This window comes from Charadrius vociferus, unplaced genomic scaffold, assembly GCF_000708025.1.
Source record: "Charadrius vociferus isolate BGI_N301 unplaced genomic scaffold, ASM70802v2 scaffold722, whole genome shotgun sequence".
NCBI lineage: Eukaryota > Metazoa > Chordata > Aves > Charadriiformes > Charadriidae > Charadrius > Charadrius vociferus.
In genome coordinates, this window is record NW_009647220.1 from 567,612 (window position 1) to 584,480 (window position 16,869).

Sequence of the window (16,869 nt, forward strand, 5' to 3'; positions counted from 1 at the left end):
GATGGATACATTTGTTTGCTCCCAAAAGAAGTCAAAATTATAGCAAAGGAGATTGAAAATAATTTAACATTTTCTAGGATACTGCTGATACATTTGATCTTTCCTAGAAGGTCACTGAATTATGTGGATCTGGCAGTTGCACATTGATGCAACCTCTTTAATGTGCAGTCAACCAGGGACTTTACTGGGGCTACAGTTCTTGAAAAGAAGGCTCTTCAGGACTACAGGACCAGATCTCTTTACCAGATAAATTAGCTGCCAGCTTGTGTAAACCTCACATAATTTTAAACAATTGGATTCTTCTTTTCTGTCTTTCAGGGCTCAAGAGGACCACCTGGACCACGAGGACGACAAGGCAACATGGGATGTCCAGGCAAAAGAGGTTTAAAGGTTAAACAAAAATTCTGAAAATATTCTTTCATTGTGATTTAGAATAATCCTTCAATGTTTTTATTACATTTTTTCCTAACTTTTGCCACCTTTTTTCCTTTCAGGGATTTCGAGGATTTCTTGGAAAAAAGGTACAGTATGACTCTAGACAGTCCAAGTTTGTGAATGCAGTATTCTTTAGGGCCTTGTCCTGAACTAAAGAGAGATTTTGAGAGTTTTGCAGAGATGTCAGTGAGTGTTAAGTCAATGCTACTTTTTTTAGGCTGCTTTGCAGATGTCTGCTGCAGTGCCAGTTTATGGTTGTGCCTAGGGAACATAGGAGAAATGAAACTTCAAGCATTAATTCCTGTGTTTAGTTTTTCTACTGGGTTTTGGTTGGTTTTGGGGTTTTTTTTGTATTTTTTTTTATCTTGGTCTATGTCACCCTGTTCTTGCTGGATTTTGTAAATGTGCACTAGGTGTTTACACAAAAAATTCATGCACATCTGTATTATTTCAGGGTGACAATGGGGAAGATGGGACTGATGGAATTAGAGGTGAAGAGGTACATTATTTTCTTTTTTTTGCGTTCTTGACCTCAAAGCTCCCGAGTGATGAAAGTGAATTAGTATACCGTATTTTGTCTTAAAGGGAGCTCCTGGGGTTCCTGGAAAGAAAGGAGAAAAGGGTGACATTGGATATCTGGTAACATTTTTTTATCCTTTATTGGTCAGGGCTTGGATTTAAGAACAATAGTATGGCTATTTCATGAAACTGTCCCTGCAAGAAATGTCTTTAATAAACTCTACAGCACAAGGAGTAGACCTTGCACTACAAATTATTTGCACATTTTCTGTTTGAATTCCTATCAGGAGAGTTATTATAGGACTTCCAGCATCTGAAGAAGAGTAAACTACTGATGCCTGGCTAGCAGGTATTTTTGTAAATAGGGTATATACCCAAGAAAATAGTTGTTTCTATTTAAAAGAGAATTTGAAGAATAATTAGATCTGTTCCTTATAGTCTTCTAGGTGGGGATTTTCTCATAGCTATTGAGGGATCAATACACATACACGAGACGAGATTTTTTTATCTGTGTTTGCCAACATCAGATAACTTTTTTTCATAAAGCACGGGGCAGCCCTGTTGCCTTTCCAGTTACCTTGCAGTCTGAAACAAGGTGTAACTTAGGACTCCAAATGACAAAAAGAGATACTACCTTGTGTCAGCTTCAGTAGACAGTTGGAGAATTGACCATTTGTCTTTTCACTGATGAGACACCATTTGTAGAATGGCTAACTGCAGACACTGAACATTTTGGCTTGGTCCATGTGATAAAAACAATCCTCAGTGGGAACCAAGGTTCAGGCAATCAGTTACAGTTTACCCTCCACAATTGAATGCCTGCTATTAGGGATGGCAGGCTGGTGGGTAGCCACCATGCAGGTCAGCGCATAAAGAGTTTGAGCTTGCAGGAGTAGCAGCTGGATACCTGTTTCAAGTGTGGAAAACAATACTTGCAAATAACTGCTTGGTGCCTCACTTCCAGAAGAAATTGTCTTGCCCTTTCTGCCCTTATAAAGGTGCCCACAGTGGCACAGGGCTGATTGCTACTCAGAAGACTATAGTTATTCACAGATAAGGCACCATTACATTCAAAACATGAAATATATGTTAGCATCAACCTTTCAATGGTGTAGTCTACAAACTTCTTTGATATTTGGAATAATTTCTGTTTAGTTGCAATAAGTATTTTGAATTTATTCCTTAGTTTAAAAAAAAAAACAAAACAAAACAAAACCAAAACAAAATGTTGAGAATAGTGCCTGTTTTTATATTGCTTCCTGTCCCAGAACCCCCAAGTTTCTGGGTTTGTTGGGAGTGGAATTGGGGAAGAGACTGTGAGTGAGTCTATTTAAAAATGAAGGTTGAAAGGTTGGAACTTGGATGTCCCTCTTGACAATTTCTGCATGAAAGTAGTGTTTCAGGTTCTTACTGAGATATGTTCTGCTTTCAGGGAAGTCCAGGACCAAGAGGACCCCCTGGAGATCGTGGCCAGAAGGGCTTTCGAGGAGATCCTGTGTGTTTTTTCAAATGCATCATTATTTTCTAGATGCTGACTGTCTTCTTGTGTGGGCTGATAAGACTTCATACATAGTCTCCTGGGCACCAGGGCAAAACTGAGATGTTCTTCCAGTGTGTTCACATGATATCACGATGACTGTAGCATGTCTAGTACATAGGCTTTTTATTAACCTTTCATATGTGTAAATCTCTCTATTGCTTTGCTAAAGAAAAATGTTTTACAGTTTTTAAGTAGTTAGTACTACCAAATCCTTGATCTGTTCTCTCTAAACTCAACTCCTTACAAAGTTGACAGTAATCATATGCATTCTGTAAGGACTGACTTGTTTATTTAACATCGCAACTTTTGTAAGAATAAGCATTCTTACTGGGAGGTGTTTCTTTTTTTTCAGGGTAACCCTGGACTGAACAATGCAATAACAGGAGCAAGAGGCTTTGCAGGGGAAGAGGGGGAAGAGGTAATTGTTTAGAAATATGTGGAATTTCTGTAAGATATCTGCTTACTAGTTGTACAGTTTCCTCTTCCTATCTGCTTTATTTAGAATGTATCTTTGCCAAGGATATGGGAACTTACAACTTATGAAATGTGATGCTAACAAAGGTCTGAAAAGCTTTTGATCAGAAATACCACTGGAATGAGTACCACTGTCAACATCAAACCCGCAAGGCAATGGCAAACAGCTGATTTGATTCCAATGGATTTGATTCCAATGTGCAAATCATTAAAATCTTCCACTTTTAAGAGAAGATGTTATGATAGCCACTGAATCCCATGGGCTCTGGGACCTGGGAACTCCTCCTTCCCAATCACTGAAGCCCAGTCAAATGCACACTAAGACCTAGGAGGTCTCTCTGTCCCAGTCCTGGGACATCTGTCCCAGATGCCGCTGCTGCTGCTACTGTTTGCAGGTTTGGCCTGTATTCCAGAGAGAGATATACACACACAGAGGACACCAGTGCGTTCAGACACACAGACTACCACAGACAGAGCACTGCCTTTACCGGCATCCACAAGTAACACAGCCAGGACTTACGTGAAATGTATGTACAGATAGTAAAGCCCTGTTCCTCCTCTCTGGAAGAGGAACATGTGTCCTAAATATTTAGATTCACGAGCACAACCATATTCACAGATCCCTCAGATATCAGCATAGCTTCTAAATCCACCTAAGATCCATGCCTGGACCATTGGCAAGAGAACTGAATACTCTCCTTTCCTTCTCCTGAGATCAGTTGCAGGGGAAGCTCAGCTATGTCCAGGCAAAAGCAACAGCCCCGCTTGCACTTAGAGTGAACTGAAAACAGATTTTATTATCCAGATGACAGACCTGAGAAAAGAGGTCTGGTAGAAATCCCTCTCTGCTTTCAGGGAGAGTTAGAAGACTGGGTGAGCCTTTTTTCCTGTGGTACAACAGTACCAATGCTTGCCTTTTGCGCAATGGTTTCCAGGAAGAGTATGCCCTCACAAGCGGTCTGTGTCATTATCCTCACTGCAATAAAGGAAGAAATTGAGGAACAGAAAAGAAGTAACTTACCCAATATCAAAGAGCAGACTAGGAGCAGAGTCGGGAATCTGCCAAGTCTCTAACCCCCAGCCCTGTGCTCCTAACAAGGGCCTGCAGGAATCTTTCTCAGAGCTGTAATGGTATTCACCAGTTCTGAGATAGTACTATCAGCCAGGCTTATTCAGAAATGTGTAACTGGTTGCTTTCGGTGGTCAATGCTATTTACTGAAAGACTTTGACAGAGAATTTTGTCATGGGGAAGTCCCACAAGACAGTTTTTGGCAGTCTTAAAAATTTGACGTGCAAAAACAGACAAAAGAAGAAATGAGAAATTGCGGTGATGCTAAGGAAATTAAATTTTCTGCGTACAGGGGGAGAGAGGACAAGAAGGCTCACGTGGCTTCTCAGGAGGCGTAGGCAACCCGGTAAGTTCCTTTAACAGAGGCAGCTTGTACACAATGAAAGTGAAAAATAGTTCTTAACTTGCTTGGACTTGATTTAGCGGGACAATGCTTTTTAGCCTCTGCCTTGCATGCACTGTTGACAGCAACATTTAATTTGGTGAGTAGCAATACTCTTATCGTTAAATAAAAATACCTTTTCCTAAGTGACATTCATAATGGCACTGGAGGCCAAAACTGGACTACTGTTTTTGTAAGTATACATTTTTTGTAAAAAAGCATACACTTTGCATTTGTTTATCTTTTAGCTGAAAAGTTTTAATGAAGTAATTGCAACAAGTTATCCACTTTTAACAGCATTCAGATGATACCTAACTTGGCCTAACAGCGTTTTTTTGTTTTACCTTGTCTTAGGGATTACCAGGACAAAGGGGACAACGGGGACCAGAGGTAAGAACTATTCTTTTCTTATGTTTGCCCTTTTCCACATAGGAGCTTAATCAAGAATTTTGAAAAAGAGAATCCAAGAGAATCCTAGTTGCTATAGATATGTTTGAGAAACATTTTTTTAAATTGATGAGCAGCTTCAGCTGGACTTCCATGTGTATGCTTCCTGCTATTACACTAAAACACCTGCAGGAGTATGTTGCAAATATTGCATGGATAACACTGCAAATTTTAGGTATTTATAGCTTGCATGCAAGTATTGTTAGATACATTAGGCCTTCAAAAGCAGAAAGTGCTGGTTTTAGTGCTCAGCAAGTCTTTCCCGGTGGCTACAGTATGAAATGATTTTGAATGCCTTACATATTGTCTGCACACAGGATTTTATTTCAAGAACATCATTACTGTGAAGTTTCAGAAATAGTCTTCGAATTGTTTTTGCTGTGTTGATTACTAGTTCATTCTGGGTCTGCAGTGTTCAACATGTTGAAATCAGACTAGTTAGATAGATGCTCTGGAATTTTTCTTGAAATCTGTAAACACAAGAAAATATATTATCCATAGCAGGAAGATGTAAAGAAAAAGAATAGACCTTTTTACTACAATAAATCCCAGCATGTTACTGTCTGTTAGGTCACATATTAGAAAACTTTAACAAGAAAAAGATTTATTGTCATTTAAAAACAGGGCAGTCGTGGACAGCCTGGTCAGTATGGCTTGCAAGGAAAGCAAGGATACAAAGGACCTCAGGTAAACATTATTATTATTCACAAAAGGAAAAAAAAAAAGAAAACCAACCTACCACTAATGGGTTGTGTATATTAACTGAACTCTTTTGTACCTTTTTATTTTAGGGACAAGAAGGCATTAATGGTCAAAAAGGACAGAAAGGGAGACCAGGACCTAAGGGTCCTCCAGTAAGTAATATAGTGAAAGCATGCCGTGTTGTTTAATTTTAAGGTACTGGATGTGTAACTGAGGATTGCGATCTGAATGTTTTTCATGATGTCATTGACTTTTCAAGTTTCTTTTCAGTACCTGGTATTTACCAGAAAAGGAGATACGTATTGCTAAGAGAAAAAAGCAATGAAGAATTTCCATAAAACTATTATTACTGATAAAATAGGAGCTTTCTAATAATTCCAGCTTCCTAGCAATAGTGGAGAAAAAAAAGTTATATTGCTAGGCACTTCTCCTACATCAGTATTTTTTCCAAGCTGTAACGAAATCTGCAGTTAATACCTAATACGTTGTGGCAGTTATAACAAGCTATTAACAAAGAACTTGACAGTTTCATTCTAGTAAGCTAAGACAGAAAAAGAGAAGAAAGGTCACAGATTTGGCCATGCAGAAACTATTGAGTATGAATTAATCTAACAATTATCATCATTTTAGTTCCTAGGAATTCTAGACCTTTCATTGGTGAAAACCTGTCTTAGAGAGGTTATCTGCCTTTGCTACTTAGCCTCCTTTCTGGATGTAAATCTTGTTCCAAGTGCTGTAGCACAGTTGTTGGTTGTTTTTTTTTTTTATAAGGACCGGCTTTCAAGAGCAGTGATGGTATGGATGCTCTGTTGTGAGTGTATTAACCTTTTTGTTGTTCGTGCTCGGACTTCCTACAACCTTCTGTGCATTGTCAACCGATCTGTAGAATTGCAGTTGAATACTTTAATTCAAAAACAAAGTAGACAGACTAATTTTCACAATCCAGTGGAATAATTTGGCCAGACAAGATAAAAGTTGGTGGCTAAACACATTAAGTAATATATAAGAACTAATATCTCTCAACTGTGTGTTCCCGTAAGCCCTCTTATTGGTTTCCTGGTGATAGGCTTCCCAGTAACACCCAAATCCCAGGAGAATCCTTTGCTTGCTCACTTCTTTCTCTGAAACTAAAATTCTCTCCTCTGTCAACTGCCAAACATTTCCTATCTCCCACACAGCCGTGTGTTTTCATGAACTCTCTTCCCTTGTACATCGGACATTTTCAGGGGGATGTGGGGAAAGGGAAGTGTAGTTGCTGCCTTTTGTACTGAGCTGATCAATGGTCATGAAACCAGCTCAACCTTCTGCTTTCTGGTCTGGTTGCCCTTGCTCTGAACTCATCGGCAGGGCTACTGGGTGGAAAGCAGGATGTTGCCCTCTGCAGGGATTTTTGTCATTTGTACAGTGTAGCACACCCACCCACCCACCACCCCCGCCCCGCCCCTGAAATTTTCCCCATTCCTAATCAATAACAGCCTGGTACACTAAGGAGACAATGCTGAGTTCCTACACGTGGCAGCTTCCCCACAGCTTCCCTCTGTCTCTCACTTTGCTATTTCCTGTTGTCCTTTTGAAAATAAATGCTGGCAGGATTCAAGCAAATTGTTGCTTCTCAGTAAAAAAGAGTGAAAATACTAGTTGTCCTATATGAGGGCTTACAAGATAAATTGCTTATGTGGCTCCACTTTGTTGAAATGCCAGTCGATGACTGGATTTAAGGAGATGAGTATTGTTTTCATTGTAACATTTTTCCCTGAAACTTCGGTGTTGAAAACGTAATTACAAATATGAAAGGGAGAGGTCACATTGATGAAAGCATAAGGTTTCTGTCTATCTGGTATCTCTGTGTTTTCTACCAAATTAACACATGATTTTTTTAGAACCTCATCTTGAATTTGAAGAATTTGAAGGGGACAACCTTGGTGGTGCAAAGTCACAGTTTCTATGAGCCTTTTTTAGAATCAAATATAATGCACTGTGACTATCATGCCCTACCAAACTTCTGATGTGAGCAGCAACTTTGCAACATACCAGTTTTGAATGGTCAATGTCCTGTAGATCACTCACATATGTCCTTTTTGCTATTTTGTTGCCAAATTCTGAGATTGTCATGGAAAAGAAAAACTGTTTTCGCTTGTTTTTTTTCTGAGATCATGCAACATTCAAATCTTGATAATATTTGTGTACTTATCCATAAAAATTCTGTCTTTCTGTCATGAGAACAAGAGTCTTAAAGCAACATTTTCTTCAGGCATGAAATGCTTGTTGTTTTAGAAAGACATCTTGAATGCTTCCTTGATGTGACAGTTAATTAATTTTTTTTATGCAGTCTTGTTTAAAGTTATGTTTCCCAGCAAACAATTTACCATTGGACCCATCTGCTTATCTTTATCTTCCTCTGCCAATAGTGAGCTGAGGAGGCTTCAGTTTGACTTATGAAGCACGTGTCTCGATTGAATTTCACTTATTTTTCTCAGTTCTGTCCAAAAGGTGTATATTTTTCTCAGTCTTCAGTATTTTGTGACCAGACCTAGGCATTTTGATTGAACATGCTGTGTAGATGTTAATGTTGTGTTTATTTGCAAATGTGGTGTTCAGTGACCAAAAAGGGAAGTGATTTCCTGTCTTCCAATTAGCACTTAAATTGTCATGCTGCTTGAGGTGGGTCACAACCACCAACTAGTGACTAGGAATCACTTCTGACCGCATTTTTCTTTGCCCAGTATTTGAAAACCTTTTCTTAAAGGAATCTTGTATCAGAATATTTTTACACAATACATTGTGTGTTGGCATATGGCACCCAGGACTGCTATTGTGTTCTTAATGATGTGCCTAGTGACTCCTCTCCTCCCCCTAGGAGAAGTGCCATTATTTCCTGAAGTGGAGTCACATCCTGTCAGAAAAAAGCATCTGAGATCCAAATAGTCCTGGGCTGAGCAGCAGAAGAGGAGGAAGAGGCAGAAGTAGAGGTGCAGGGGTAGACTTTCTTAGGAACACAGAGCAGGTCACAGAACCACTTTAAGAGCAAAGGCCTAGTCAAATTGCTGAATCCATTAGACTTTGTTTGGTCTCACTTTCTTTTCCTGCTGTAATTCACCAAAAGGAAACTGCTTCTTGTTCTGGTAATAGGATTTTTCCCCAGAAATGATTGCCACATGGTTATGCAATTCCTTATATCTACAAAGATGTTTGTTGTCAATAATGCTTTTGTTATCTGACCATATCAACTTAATTTTGTTTGGAAATAAACTATTCAATTTCCCTATACTCTAAAATACCCCATGCTAGATACACTGTCATTTGAAGCATTTCAGCTGAAAATACAATGCTGTATTACAGAAAGACATTGTATTCTTCTATTTTGATGGCATTATTATCTGGAATGATTCTAGTCTGTGGTCTTTTAATCTTTTCACTCAAGTTAACTGTTCCAGTTTTCATTTCTGTTTTACATATTAAGTGATATGCTGGTCGGGGCACTGGAGAAAGCATTGCCCTTTCTGGTGTCCCTCCTCCTAACGACTCAGTGATCTGCAAGATGCAAACAATTTTTAATATTTCTACTCTGTGTTTTAGAATACAAGTATTTAATTCGCATTCCAATCCTCACCTAAGCCCACTGAACACCACTCCGCGTTGCTCGGGTTTTGTTATTGTAAAAGAAATAAAGTCACTGCAGTTGTTTGATAGCTTTATGGGTAGTATCCCTAACTATAGTACTCTCGCTGGTGTAAGCCTTACTTAGCACATAGTCAAATCAATTTCCAGGCCCACTCCACGTATTTGTGGAGGCATGATAGAGATAAAAACCTCCATGTATCTGTCCCGTATAGAGAAAAATGGGCTCGTCACTACATCCATTGTAAAGAGACTGCAGAAGAATACTTGTCCTCTTCGTTACCCTGTAAGGAGATTTATTAATTTAAAAAGATGCTAAAGAAATGGAGAAGATTCTATCTTCCTGTTTGTCCATTTTCTACACCCTTTAAAAAAAAAAAAAATGCACATGCTTCTTTAGAAACATCTTAGTTTTGATCTTTGAGGTCAGTTACATACGAAGGTCCCTGGTCACATTCAGTAACAGAAGGCGTCAATCACAGCTTCTGGAAGCCAGCTGTGAAGGGCTGGGAGGGTAGATCTGCCTTTGCTCTGATGTATCATCCAAACCCCACATCTGTTGATTTTCTTCAGAAAATATTTAGAATAGTGTGGCTTTCTTTAGAACAGTGTGGCAGCTGCTCTTTGGCTACAAATACGAGGCCAAGATGCTAGCCTGGGTTGCTCAAGCAAAGTTCTCGTTGCTTCTGATGCGATACAGGCTCTCCTGCAATAGTGGTCAGTATTTTGCCCTGCAGGTTTTTAAATGGCCATGTTGATGGACAGCTGTTAGCAATTTTGTTGAGATATTTTTGCTAATTATAGAGTATAAGGACAGATAATAGTACTTGTTTGGAACTGACAAAAGAAAAGATTGGTATGATGAAGACTAGAAAAAATGTGCTATCCAATAAAAGTAATAATGGTCTCTATGTTTTAAGAGATTCTGCTATTTAAGGGAGGGGAAACGAAGAAGTGGAGTGTGCTATTTTACAACTAGGAAGCTAAGGTTTTTTTACATTGGCTGACTAATCCCTGCCAAATGCCTGGAGGAAAGCATTTAGTTGGTACTGTATGAGTTGGTCATTGTCATTCTGCAGCCAGATATTTCAGAGAGAGGATATACACAGAGAGAGGATGTGGCACAGTTTGGTTAAGCCAAACTCTTGTTATATCAAAAATACTTACATTGGATTAAAGTCCTGGAGAAAATAGGATCGTGTTCTCTGACCCACTTTCAAGACAAATCCTATCAATATCCTTCATTTTAACTTACAAGTAATAGAATAGCACCTGCAGTTTTAGTGTAGGATGGCCTGACACATTTAGTGTCCTCCTTCTTAGTCATTCTGTTCAGCTGTGGATTGCGGGTGAATCCCAGAATCAAACAGGAAGCTTGAAGTGGAAGTAGAAGCTGATCTTATTGATATGTCATCTTCTGTGTTATCTGGAAGATCAGCCTTTTTCCTGGAACCTTGAGGGCTGCTTTCTAGGGGAGGACTGTAAGGATGTGTAGATATTGATTATGTAGCCTACAAATTTTGTGGCATTAGTCAATTTTTATAAAACGTAAGTCCAACCTGAGAAAGAATTTGTGTGTTTTGTCTGGTTTCTTATGTTACATAGTAGTATTTGTTTCCTTTTGTCTATTTCAGAATGAACCAGGAGGTATGGGTCTGGCAGGGACTCCCGGAGATCCTGGAAAAACAGGAATTAAAGTAAGGTTCCCTCAGTTAAATTACTGTATTGTTGATTTAAAAAATGGCTTGTCTATTCTGTTCTTGGGATCCACATCTGGAACGATTTCCCAGGCAAAGCTCCAGGGGATGTCTGCAGGGTCAGTCTCTTGATCTGAGTAGCAATTGTGTTTAAATACGTTTAAATAAGCATTATCATGTTTGGTTTTGGATTGCAGTTTGTATGGTACTTAAATTCCTTTGAAAAAAAAACAAGCAAGCCCAGCAAGCACAGTATGCATGTTAGTAATGGCTCTGGCCACAGCTGCAGCCACAGCTGCACAGAGCTTTTCAAGGGTGGAAGCTTCTTAGGTCTTGACTTTCTTTTATTTGAAAAGCCTCTCTCTGCCAAAGTGTGAACTAGAAAGTTCACGGAAACAGAGCTTTAAATGAGTTTTGTTTCATCTATTAAACCTTTAGGTGTAACTTTTACTCTCTGGATAGTTTGTTAATTCTATAAATTGAGAAGCTGTTTGTAAGCGCTTTATAAGGCTGCTATCATTTGCATGGTAAACCATATTATGTTGTGTAGTTCTTCCATTAGGACCTAACAGTTCGTGTTTATTGGATTTACTCTTCCCAAAAGAAATTGTAAGCTCTGTGCCAGACTAAGCTATTAAAGGGTGTGGGGCAAAGCTTCACATAACCAGAGATCAGAAGAAGTGATTCCAATAAAAGTATTATAATGGAGTTACAGTGCTCCCTTTTAACTCAAACTTTCAGAATCATGATAAGCCAAGAATCCAAAAGATAAATGCCTGACAAAATTTAGAGTAACGATCTTCATGGTGAAAGTGTAAGATTTTTGCAATGCTTTATTTATGCATTTTGGGATTTGTAGGATATCTCAAAAGTAAACAATCGTCATTTTCATAAGCATAAATTTGGGTGTCTCAGGTTATACACAAAACCTCACGTTTTGGGTGAGATCACTCAGTCTAGCATTTGCACATCTAAATAAAGGATAAATGCAAAGTAGCTTTTAACATAAAAGTTGGGTTTCAGGTATGTTTTTACCTGCAATCCTGAGGCTGCTTATCTGATTTTACAAATCGTAAGAAAGTAGCTTGAAGGTAATAGTGTTGTTATATTTTCTTTCAGGTTAGTCAAATTCCTTCATATTTGAGGATGAGTGTGTGGGGTTTGTCAACTGGTATAGTCAGATAGTTATTCCACAGGATGAAGGAAATTCTTCTGTGCCTTTTGAAATTGGATTGTAAGACTGTAAGCTGAGTTTTTGGAGCCAGTGATTTTACCACTTTAATACTCATAATAATTTGTCATCCTTTAATAGAGTCTGTTTGATCTGACACTAGAAATGTTTTGTTCTTTGGTTTGGAAATCATATATTCTTTGAAAAATCTGCCCATATTATGTAAATGTTCCTTTCAGTCTGTGTTTAGAGAGTTGAAGAAGGACCTTCAACACAATATTTCAGATTTCCTTTGCAGAACCTAATTTTGAAATTCACAGTATCCCTTTAACCAAGCATAACTCAAATGAGTATGGCAATGGTTTACTTAATTTATTCTTTTTTAATAGGGACAACCTGGTGATCCAGGACCAAAAGGAGAAAGAGGCCCATATGGTTTGCGTGGGAGGCAGGTTTGTACTTTTATTTTTATCCTTATGCTGCTTATTTTGACTCCACCAGACCTAAAGCAGGAGGCCTGTCCTAAAAGAGATGTAACTCATGAAAAATTTAACTTTCATTAAGACCTCATATTAAGTGTCATAACAGACAGAATATAGCTATTTTTCTTTCCAAATAACTGACAGAATATAAATTTTAAGCTACTTTTTGCTGTGAGTCTCCTAACAATTATATTAGAGTTATTCTGAATGAATACAGGTGTGAATTGCAAGTGCAGATATAACCCCAAGCCTTTGGTACATTCTAATGTAATATTACGATATATCTATTAGTAGTATGGGGAAGAAAAATCATTTGAGTTAGTAAATGGAGAATGATCAGGTGCTTTAGGTTTTGAGTTTGAAACTTTCTGTCTCTGATATTTTGGAATATGGTGCTAATTGTGCTGGTCGTGAAGAGAACAGAAGAGTTTGATCGTTTTCTAGTAGCAATATAAAAATGCAGTTTCTTTTGGGACTAGATTTTCTAAAGATTTGCTTTGAGGTGCAGTTAGAGATATTGCAGTAGTATTTTCAGAGTAATCAATGATTGCAAGAGGAGATTATTATTTTTTTTTTGTGGATTTGGCTTTCTCCTCTATGTATACCTTCCCTTCTGTTAGACTGGGTCAGCTTTGGAGACGATGTTGTACATATTCCCACCATCCCTCTTGTCTTTGTGGGTCAAGCCAGGACCAACTTCCACCTTTGTGTTCACTTCTAAGATCTTACTTCCCACAGACTGCAAAGATTTTGCTTCTCTTTGGATTGGTTCAGGGGCGTGGAGTGCATATGTATGAGGTGAAATGGAGCAGAAGTCATCTTGTTCCTCCCCAATGTATTGCAATTTCTTTCATCAAACTTCCTGTGGTTCTGTATTCCAAGGCACTTGAATTAACACCTGGTCAGTAGAATAAGGTGCAAATAGACACAAGAATACAAACACAAATACTGAAATAAAAATGGTCTGTTTACAGGGAGAAGATGGTGCTTTTGGATATGGCCTACCTGGAGAAAAAGGAGTGAAGGTAAAACTGAAAGAGAAATCATAAGGAAATTGTTGTTTTCTCCATTATTTTAGAAGTGATGTACAAGAGGGAAAGCTGGGGGAAATGCAAACAACAGGCACCATTTAGAGCTATTTGAATTTCATTCCAAGGGATATGGGATAGAACTCTAGCCTATACAACTACTGATTTTACTTCTAATTATCACTCACTGTGACTAATTCACTAGCTGTTCTATGTAAGCACAAACCCGAGATTAAACAATGAATTGCTAAAATCATTGTGGTTCACAGGGGGTTTTGCACCCTTCACCTCGGACTATAAGGTCCCTCTGGCCAAGAGGCATCATTTGTCATGCTGATGAAGCTAGTTCATATTATGATTCTAGAATATACTATTGGTAGTGGTTGTAGGATGCAGGAGGCTTCAGTAGATTTTTAGATAGATCTTGATGCTTTCAGAAGCAAGATTATATGATGTTTTGGCAGAAAAGCCAGTCAAATCACATAGCAAGTTTCCTTCTAGTTTTATAGGCCTACAGTTTATAAGAGCTGGTCACTGCAAACTGTCTTTTATTCAGAATACGTCTAAAGAAGCTATTAACCTCCTTTATGCAGACAACTGAAACACAAGTAATGCTCTTCAAAAAGTCATTGGCAAGGTCCTGGTGGGAAGTGAGTGGTGTGGCCTTGGAGGTTTCCTTGGGAAGAACCAGAGACTGTGGCAATTGTTGGTGAAACTGTGAGCAAGGGATGTGTAGGAAAGAGAAGACAAACTGGAGATGCTCATCCCACACACTGACAGAGGCATTACTGGCTTTGTCCTGGGAAATCCTGGAGAGAGATTTTAGATCCAGCAAGGCTAAATGAGCCATGAGCCTGTCCCTTGAATTAAAAAAACTAAGAGTTGTTGTCGTCCTTAAATGTTGCTCGTATGGCACATTGTGTCCCTACAAGACAATGTCTCTTAGCCAACACAAAGCTCTTGATAGTACATTTTCTGGAAATGAAAAATACAGCTTGGCATATCTCCACCAACAAATACCAGCCTCTGCCCTACATCTAATTTACTAGAAACATACCTCAAGAATTTTCATGTGCTAAGATTGGTCCCCTTTAGCTGCCAGAGTAAGGAAAATTTCACTCTTTATTCATGACTGGAACAAATTAAAGCTATAAGTAGATCCTCATCAGCAGTAGTTTATATATAGGTGTGTGTGTATCTTCCCATATATTTTACATATGCAGTGTATATATTATACATAATGTTAGTATTCATACGTATGCATACAAAACAGCATATTACTTTCAAATGACAATTACGAAAACACACTGGTATGACACTGTGGATTTAATGATCTCTACTCTCTATGTTACAGGGAAATAAAGGATTTCCTGGAGATTTTGGACGAAAGGTATGTGTTGGTTTTTTACCTCAACAATTCTCTAGCTTTCATATATGTTAGCTTAAATAATCTGTTCTTTACCGCATTGTGGTTATACAGGTGTAACTCAAATGTAGCTGATAGAATTATGCCATTCCAAAAATGGCTGATACTATTGCCAATATTTCTTTTTAAAAATTAGAACAGTTTTGTAGATAACTTTCTATACATTGATTGAATTTTCTTGGCATTTTGTGAAAAGAAGTAGGATTCAGTTTTGGTTAAAGGAGAGGGAGACGTAACCTGTGTAAGTGGTAAATGACTGAAAGCTTGCATCTGCTATTCTCCCCTTTCCAGCCAGTAAGCGCTAAATAAAAACAGAGCAAGTGTTTTGCTGGGAAGAACAATCTGATGCTTGCTGCTATAAAATGAAGCAACTTTCAGAAAGACATGGAAAGGGAAGGTCCAAGCATCCTGAATGAGCCCTAACTTTGAGGAAAACAGTCTAGATGACTGAAATGGTTTTTGGAAAGCCCACCTATTGTTTGCCTTTGTCCCTCTTATAGTTTACTCATCAAAGTTGCTCCATGTGCAGTCTTTTCAGGAAGGTTTGAATAGCAACCAGTGCAACTAAGAAAAGCTGACAAGTGGTAGTTATAGGCAACCCTCTTCTGAGAGGTACGGAGGCACTCATTTGCTGGCCTGATGCACTCTCTAGAGAGGTGTGCTGCTTGCCAGGGGCTCATATCAGGGAAGTAACTGAGAGACTACCAAACCTCATGCAGTCCTCAGGCTATTATCCACTGCAGCTGGTCTACATGGGCACCAGTGATGCAGCTGGGAGCAGCCTGAAGACTATCAAGAAAGATTATAAAGCCCTGTGAGGACTGGTCAAAGACTCTGGAGCACAGGTAGTTTTTTCATCATTCCTCCTGGTCAAAGCGAAGGGGGTGGATATGTCCCAGTGAATCTGGCAAATCTACAGATTTCTGTAAAAATAAATAAATACTGGTGCCACAGCCAGGGGTTTGGCTTCTTAGATCATGGGACTCACTTTGAGAAACCTGGTCTACTGGGGCCAGATGGGGTCCACCTGTCAGAAAAGGGGAAGAACATCTTTGGTCAAGGCTTGCCAACCTTGTGAAGAGGGCTTTCAACTAGAGTTGCTGGGGAACAGGAACCGGAATCCATCCCACTCCTACCAGTACAATGCTAATACCAGTAGTAGAGGCCTAAAACCTGGAAATGGGTTGCAGGTCAGCAGGAGAGCACCTGGAGTTCACCTTAAAGGAAAAATAGCCACTCCAGCCAGGGAGTTAGATTCGTCCGGGGCCCAACTTAAATGCCTCTATGCAAATGAACGTAGCATGGGGAACAAACAGGAAGAGTTAGGGATATGTGCACACCTGCAAGACTATGATCTAACTGGCACCATGGAGACACAGTGGGATGGCTCCTATGACTGGATGTTGAAATGGGTGGATACAGACTCTTCAGCAAGGACAGGCAGGGGAGACAAGAAGGAGGTGTCGCCCTCTATGTCAAGGACCAGCTGGAGTGCATGGAGTTCTGCCTGGGGAGGGATGAGAAGCTGACTGAGAGCTTATGTGTCAAGACTAAAAGGAGGGCAGGGGTAGGTGATGTTGCAGTGGCGGTCTGCTACAGGCCACCTGACCAGGAAGACCGAGCAGATGAGGCCCTGTATAGACAGATAGGAGCAGCCTCACATTCACAAGCCCTTGTCCTCATGGGGAACTTCGACCACCCGATATCTGTTGGAAGGATAACACAGAAGGGCATAAGCAATCCAGGAGGTTCCTGGAATGCATTGATGATAACTTCCTTCTTCAAGTGATAGAGGAGCCAACAAGGAGAGGTGCCATGCTGAACTTTGTTCTCACCAGCAAGGAGGGGCTGGTGGGGAACATCACACTCAGAGGCAGC

The 16,869-nt window shown here is 39.4% G+C and overlaps 1 protein-coding gene across 1 annotated transcript in view; it reads left to right on the forward strand.

The window, feature by feature from the left end:
* LOC104281583 (collagen alpha-6(VI) chain-like) overlaps positions 1 to 16,869 on the forward strand; it is a 76,988-nt gene that overhangs the window by 22,282 nt on the left and 37,837 nt on the right. The window contains exons 14-28 of the mRNA XM_009879607.1: positions 319 to 390; positions 495 to 521; positions 890 to 934; positions 1,021 to 1,074; positions 2,223 to 2,270; positions 2,387 to 2,449; positions 2,847 to 2,912; positions 4,331 to 4,384; positions 4,775 to 4,810; positions 5,492 to 5,554; positions 5,659 to 5,721; positions 10,822 to 10,884; positions 12,445 to 12,507; positions 13,512 to 13,562; positions 14,920 to 14,955. Of these exons, the coding sequence (XP_009877909.1) occupies positions 319 to 390; positions 495 to 521; positions 890 to 934; positions 1,021 to 1,074; positions 2,223 to 2,270; positions 2,387 to 2,449; positions 2,847 to 2,912; positions 4,331 to 4,384; positions 4,775 to 4,810; positions 5,492 to 5,554; positions 5,659 to 5,721; positions 10,822 to 10,884; positions 12,445 to 12,507; positions 13,512 to 13,562; positions 14,920 to 14,955 (804 nt within the window). The remainder of the gene's footprint in view (positions 1 to 318; positions 391 to 494; positions 522 to 889; positions 935 to 1,020; positions 1,075 to 2,222; positions 2,271 to 2,386; positions 2,450 to 2,846; positions 2,913 to 4,330; positions 4,385 to 4,774; positions 4,811 to 5,491; positions 5,555 to 5,658; positions 5,722 to 10,821; positions 10,885 to 12,444; positions 12,508 to 13,511; positions 13,563 to 14,919; positions 14,956 to 16,869) is intronic.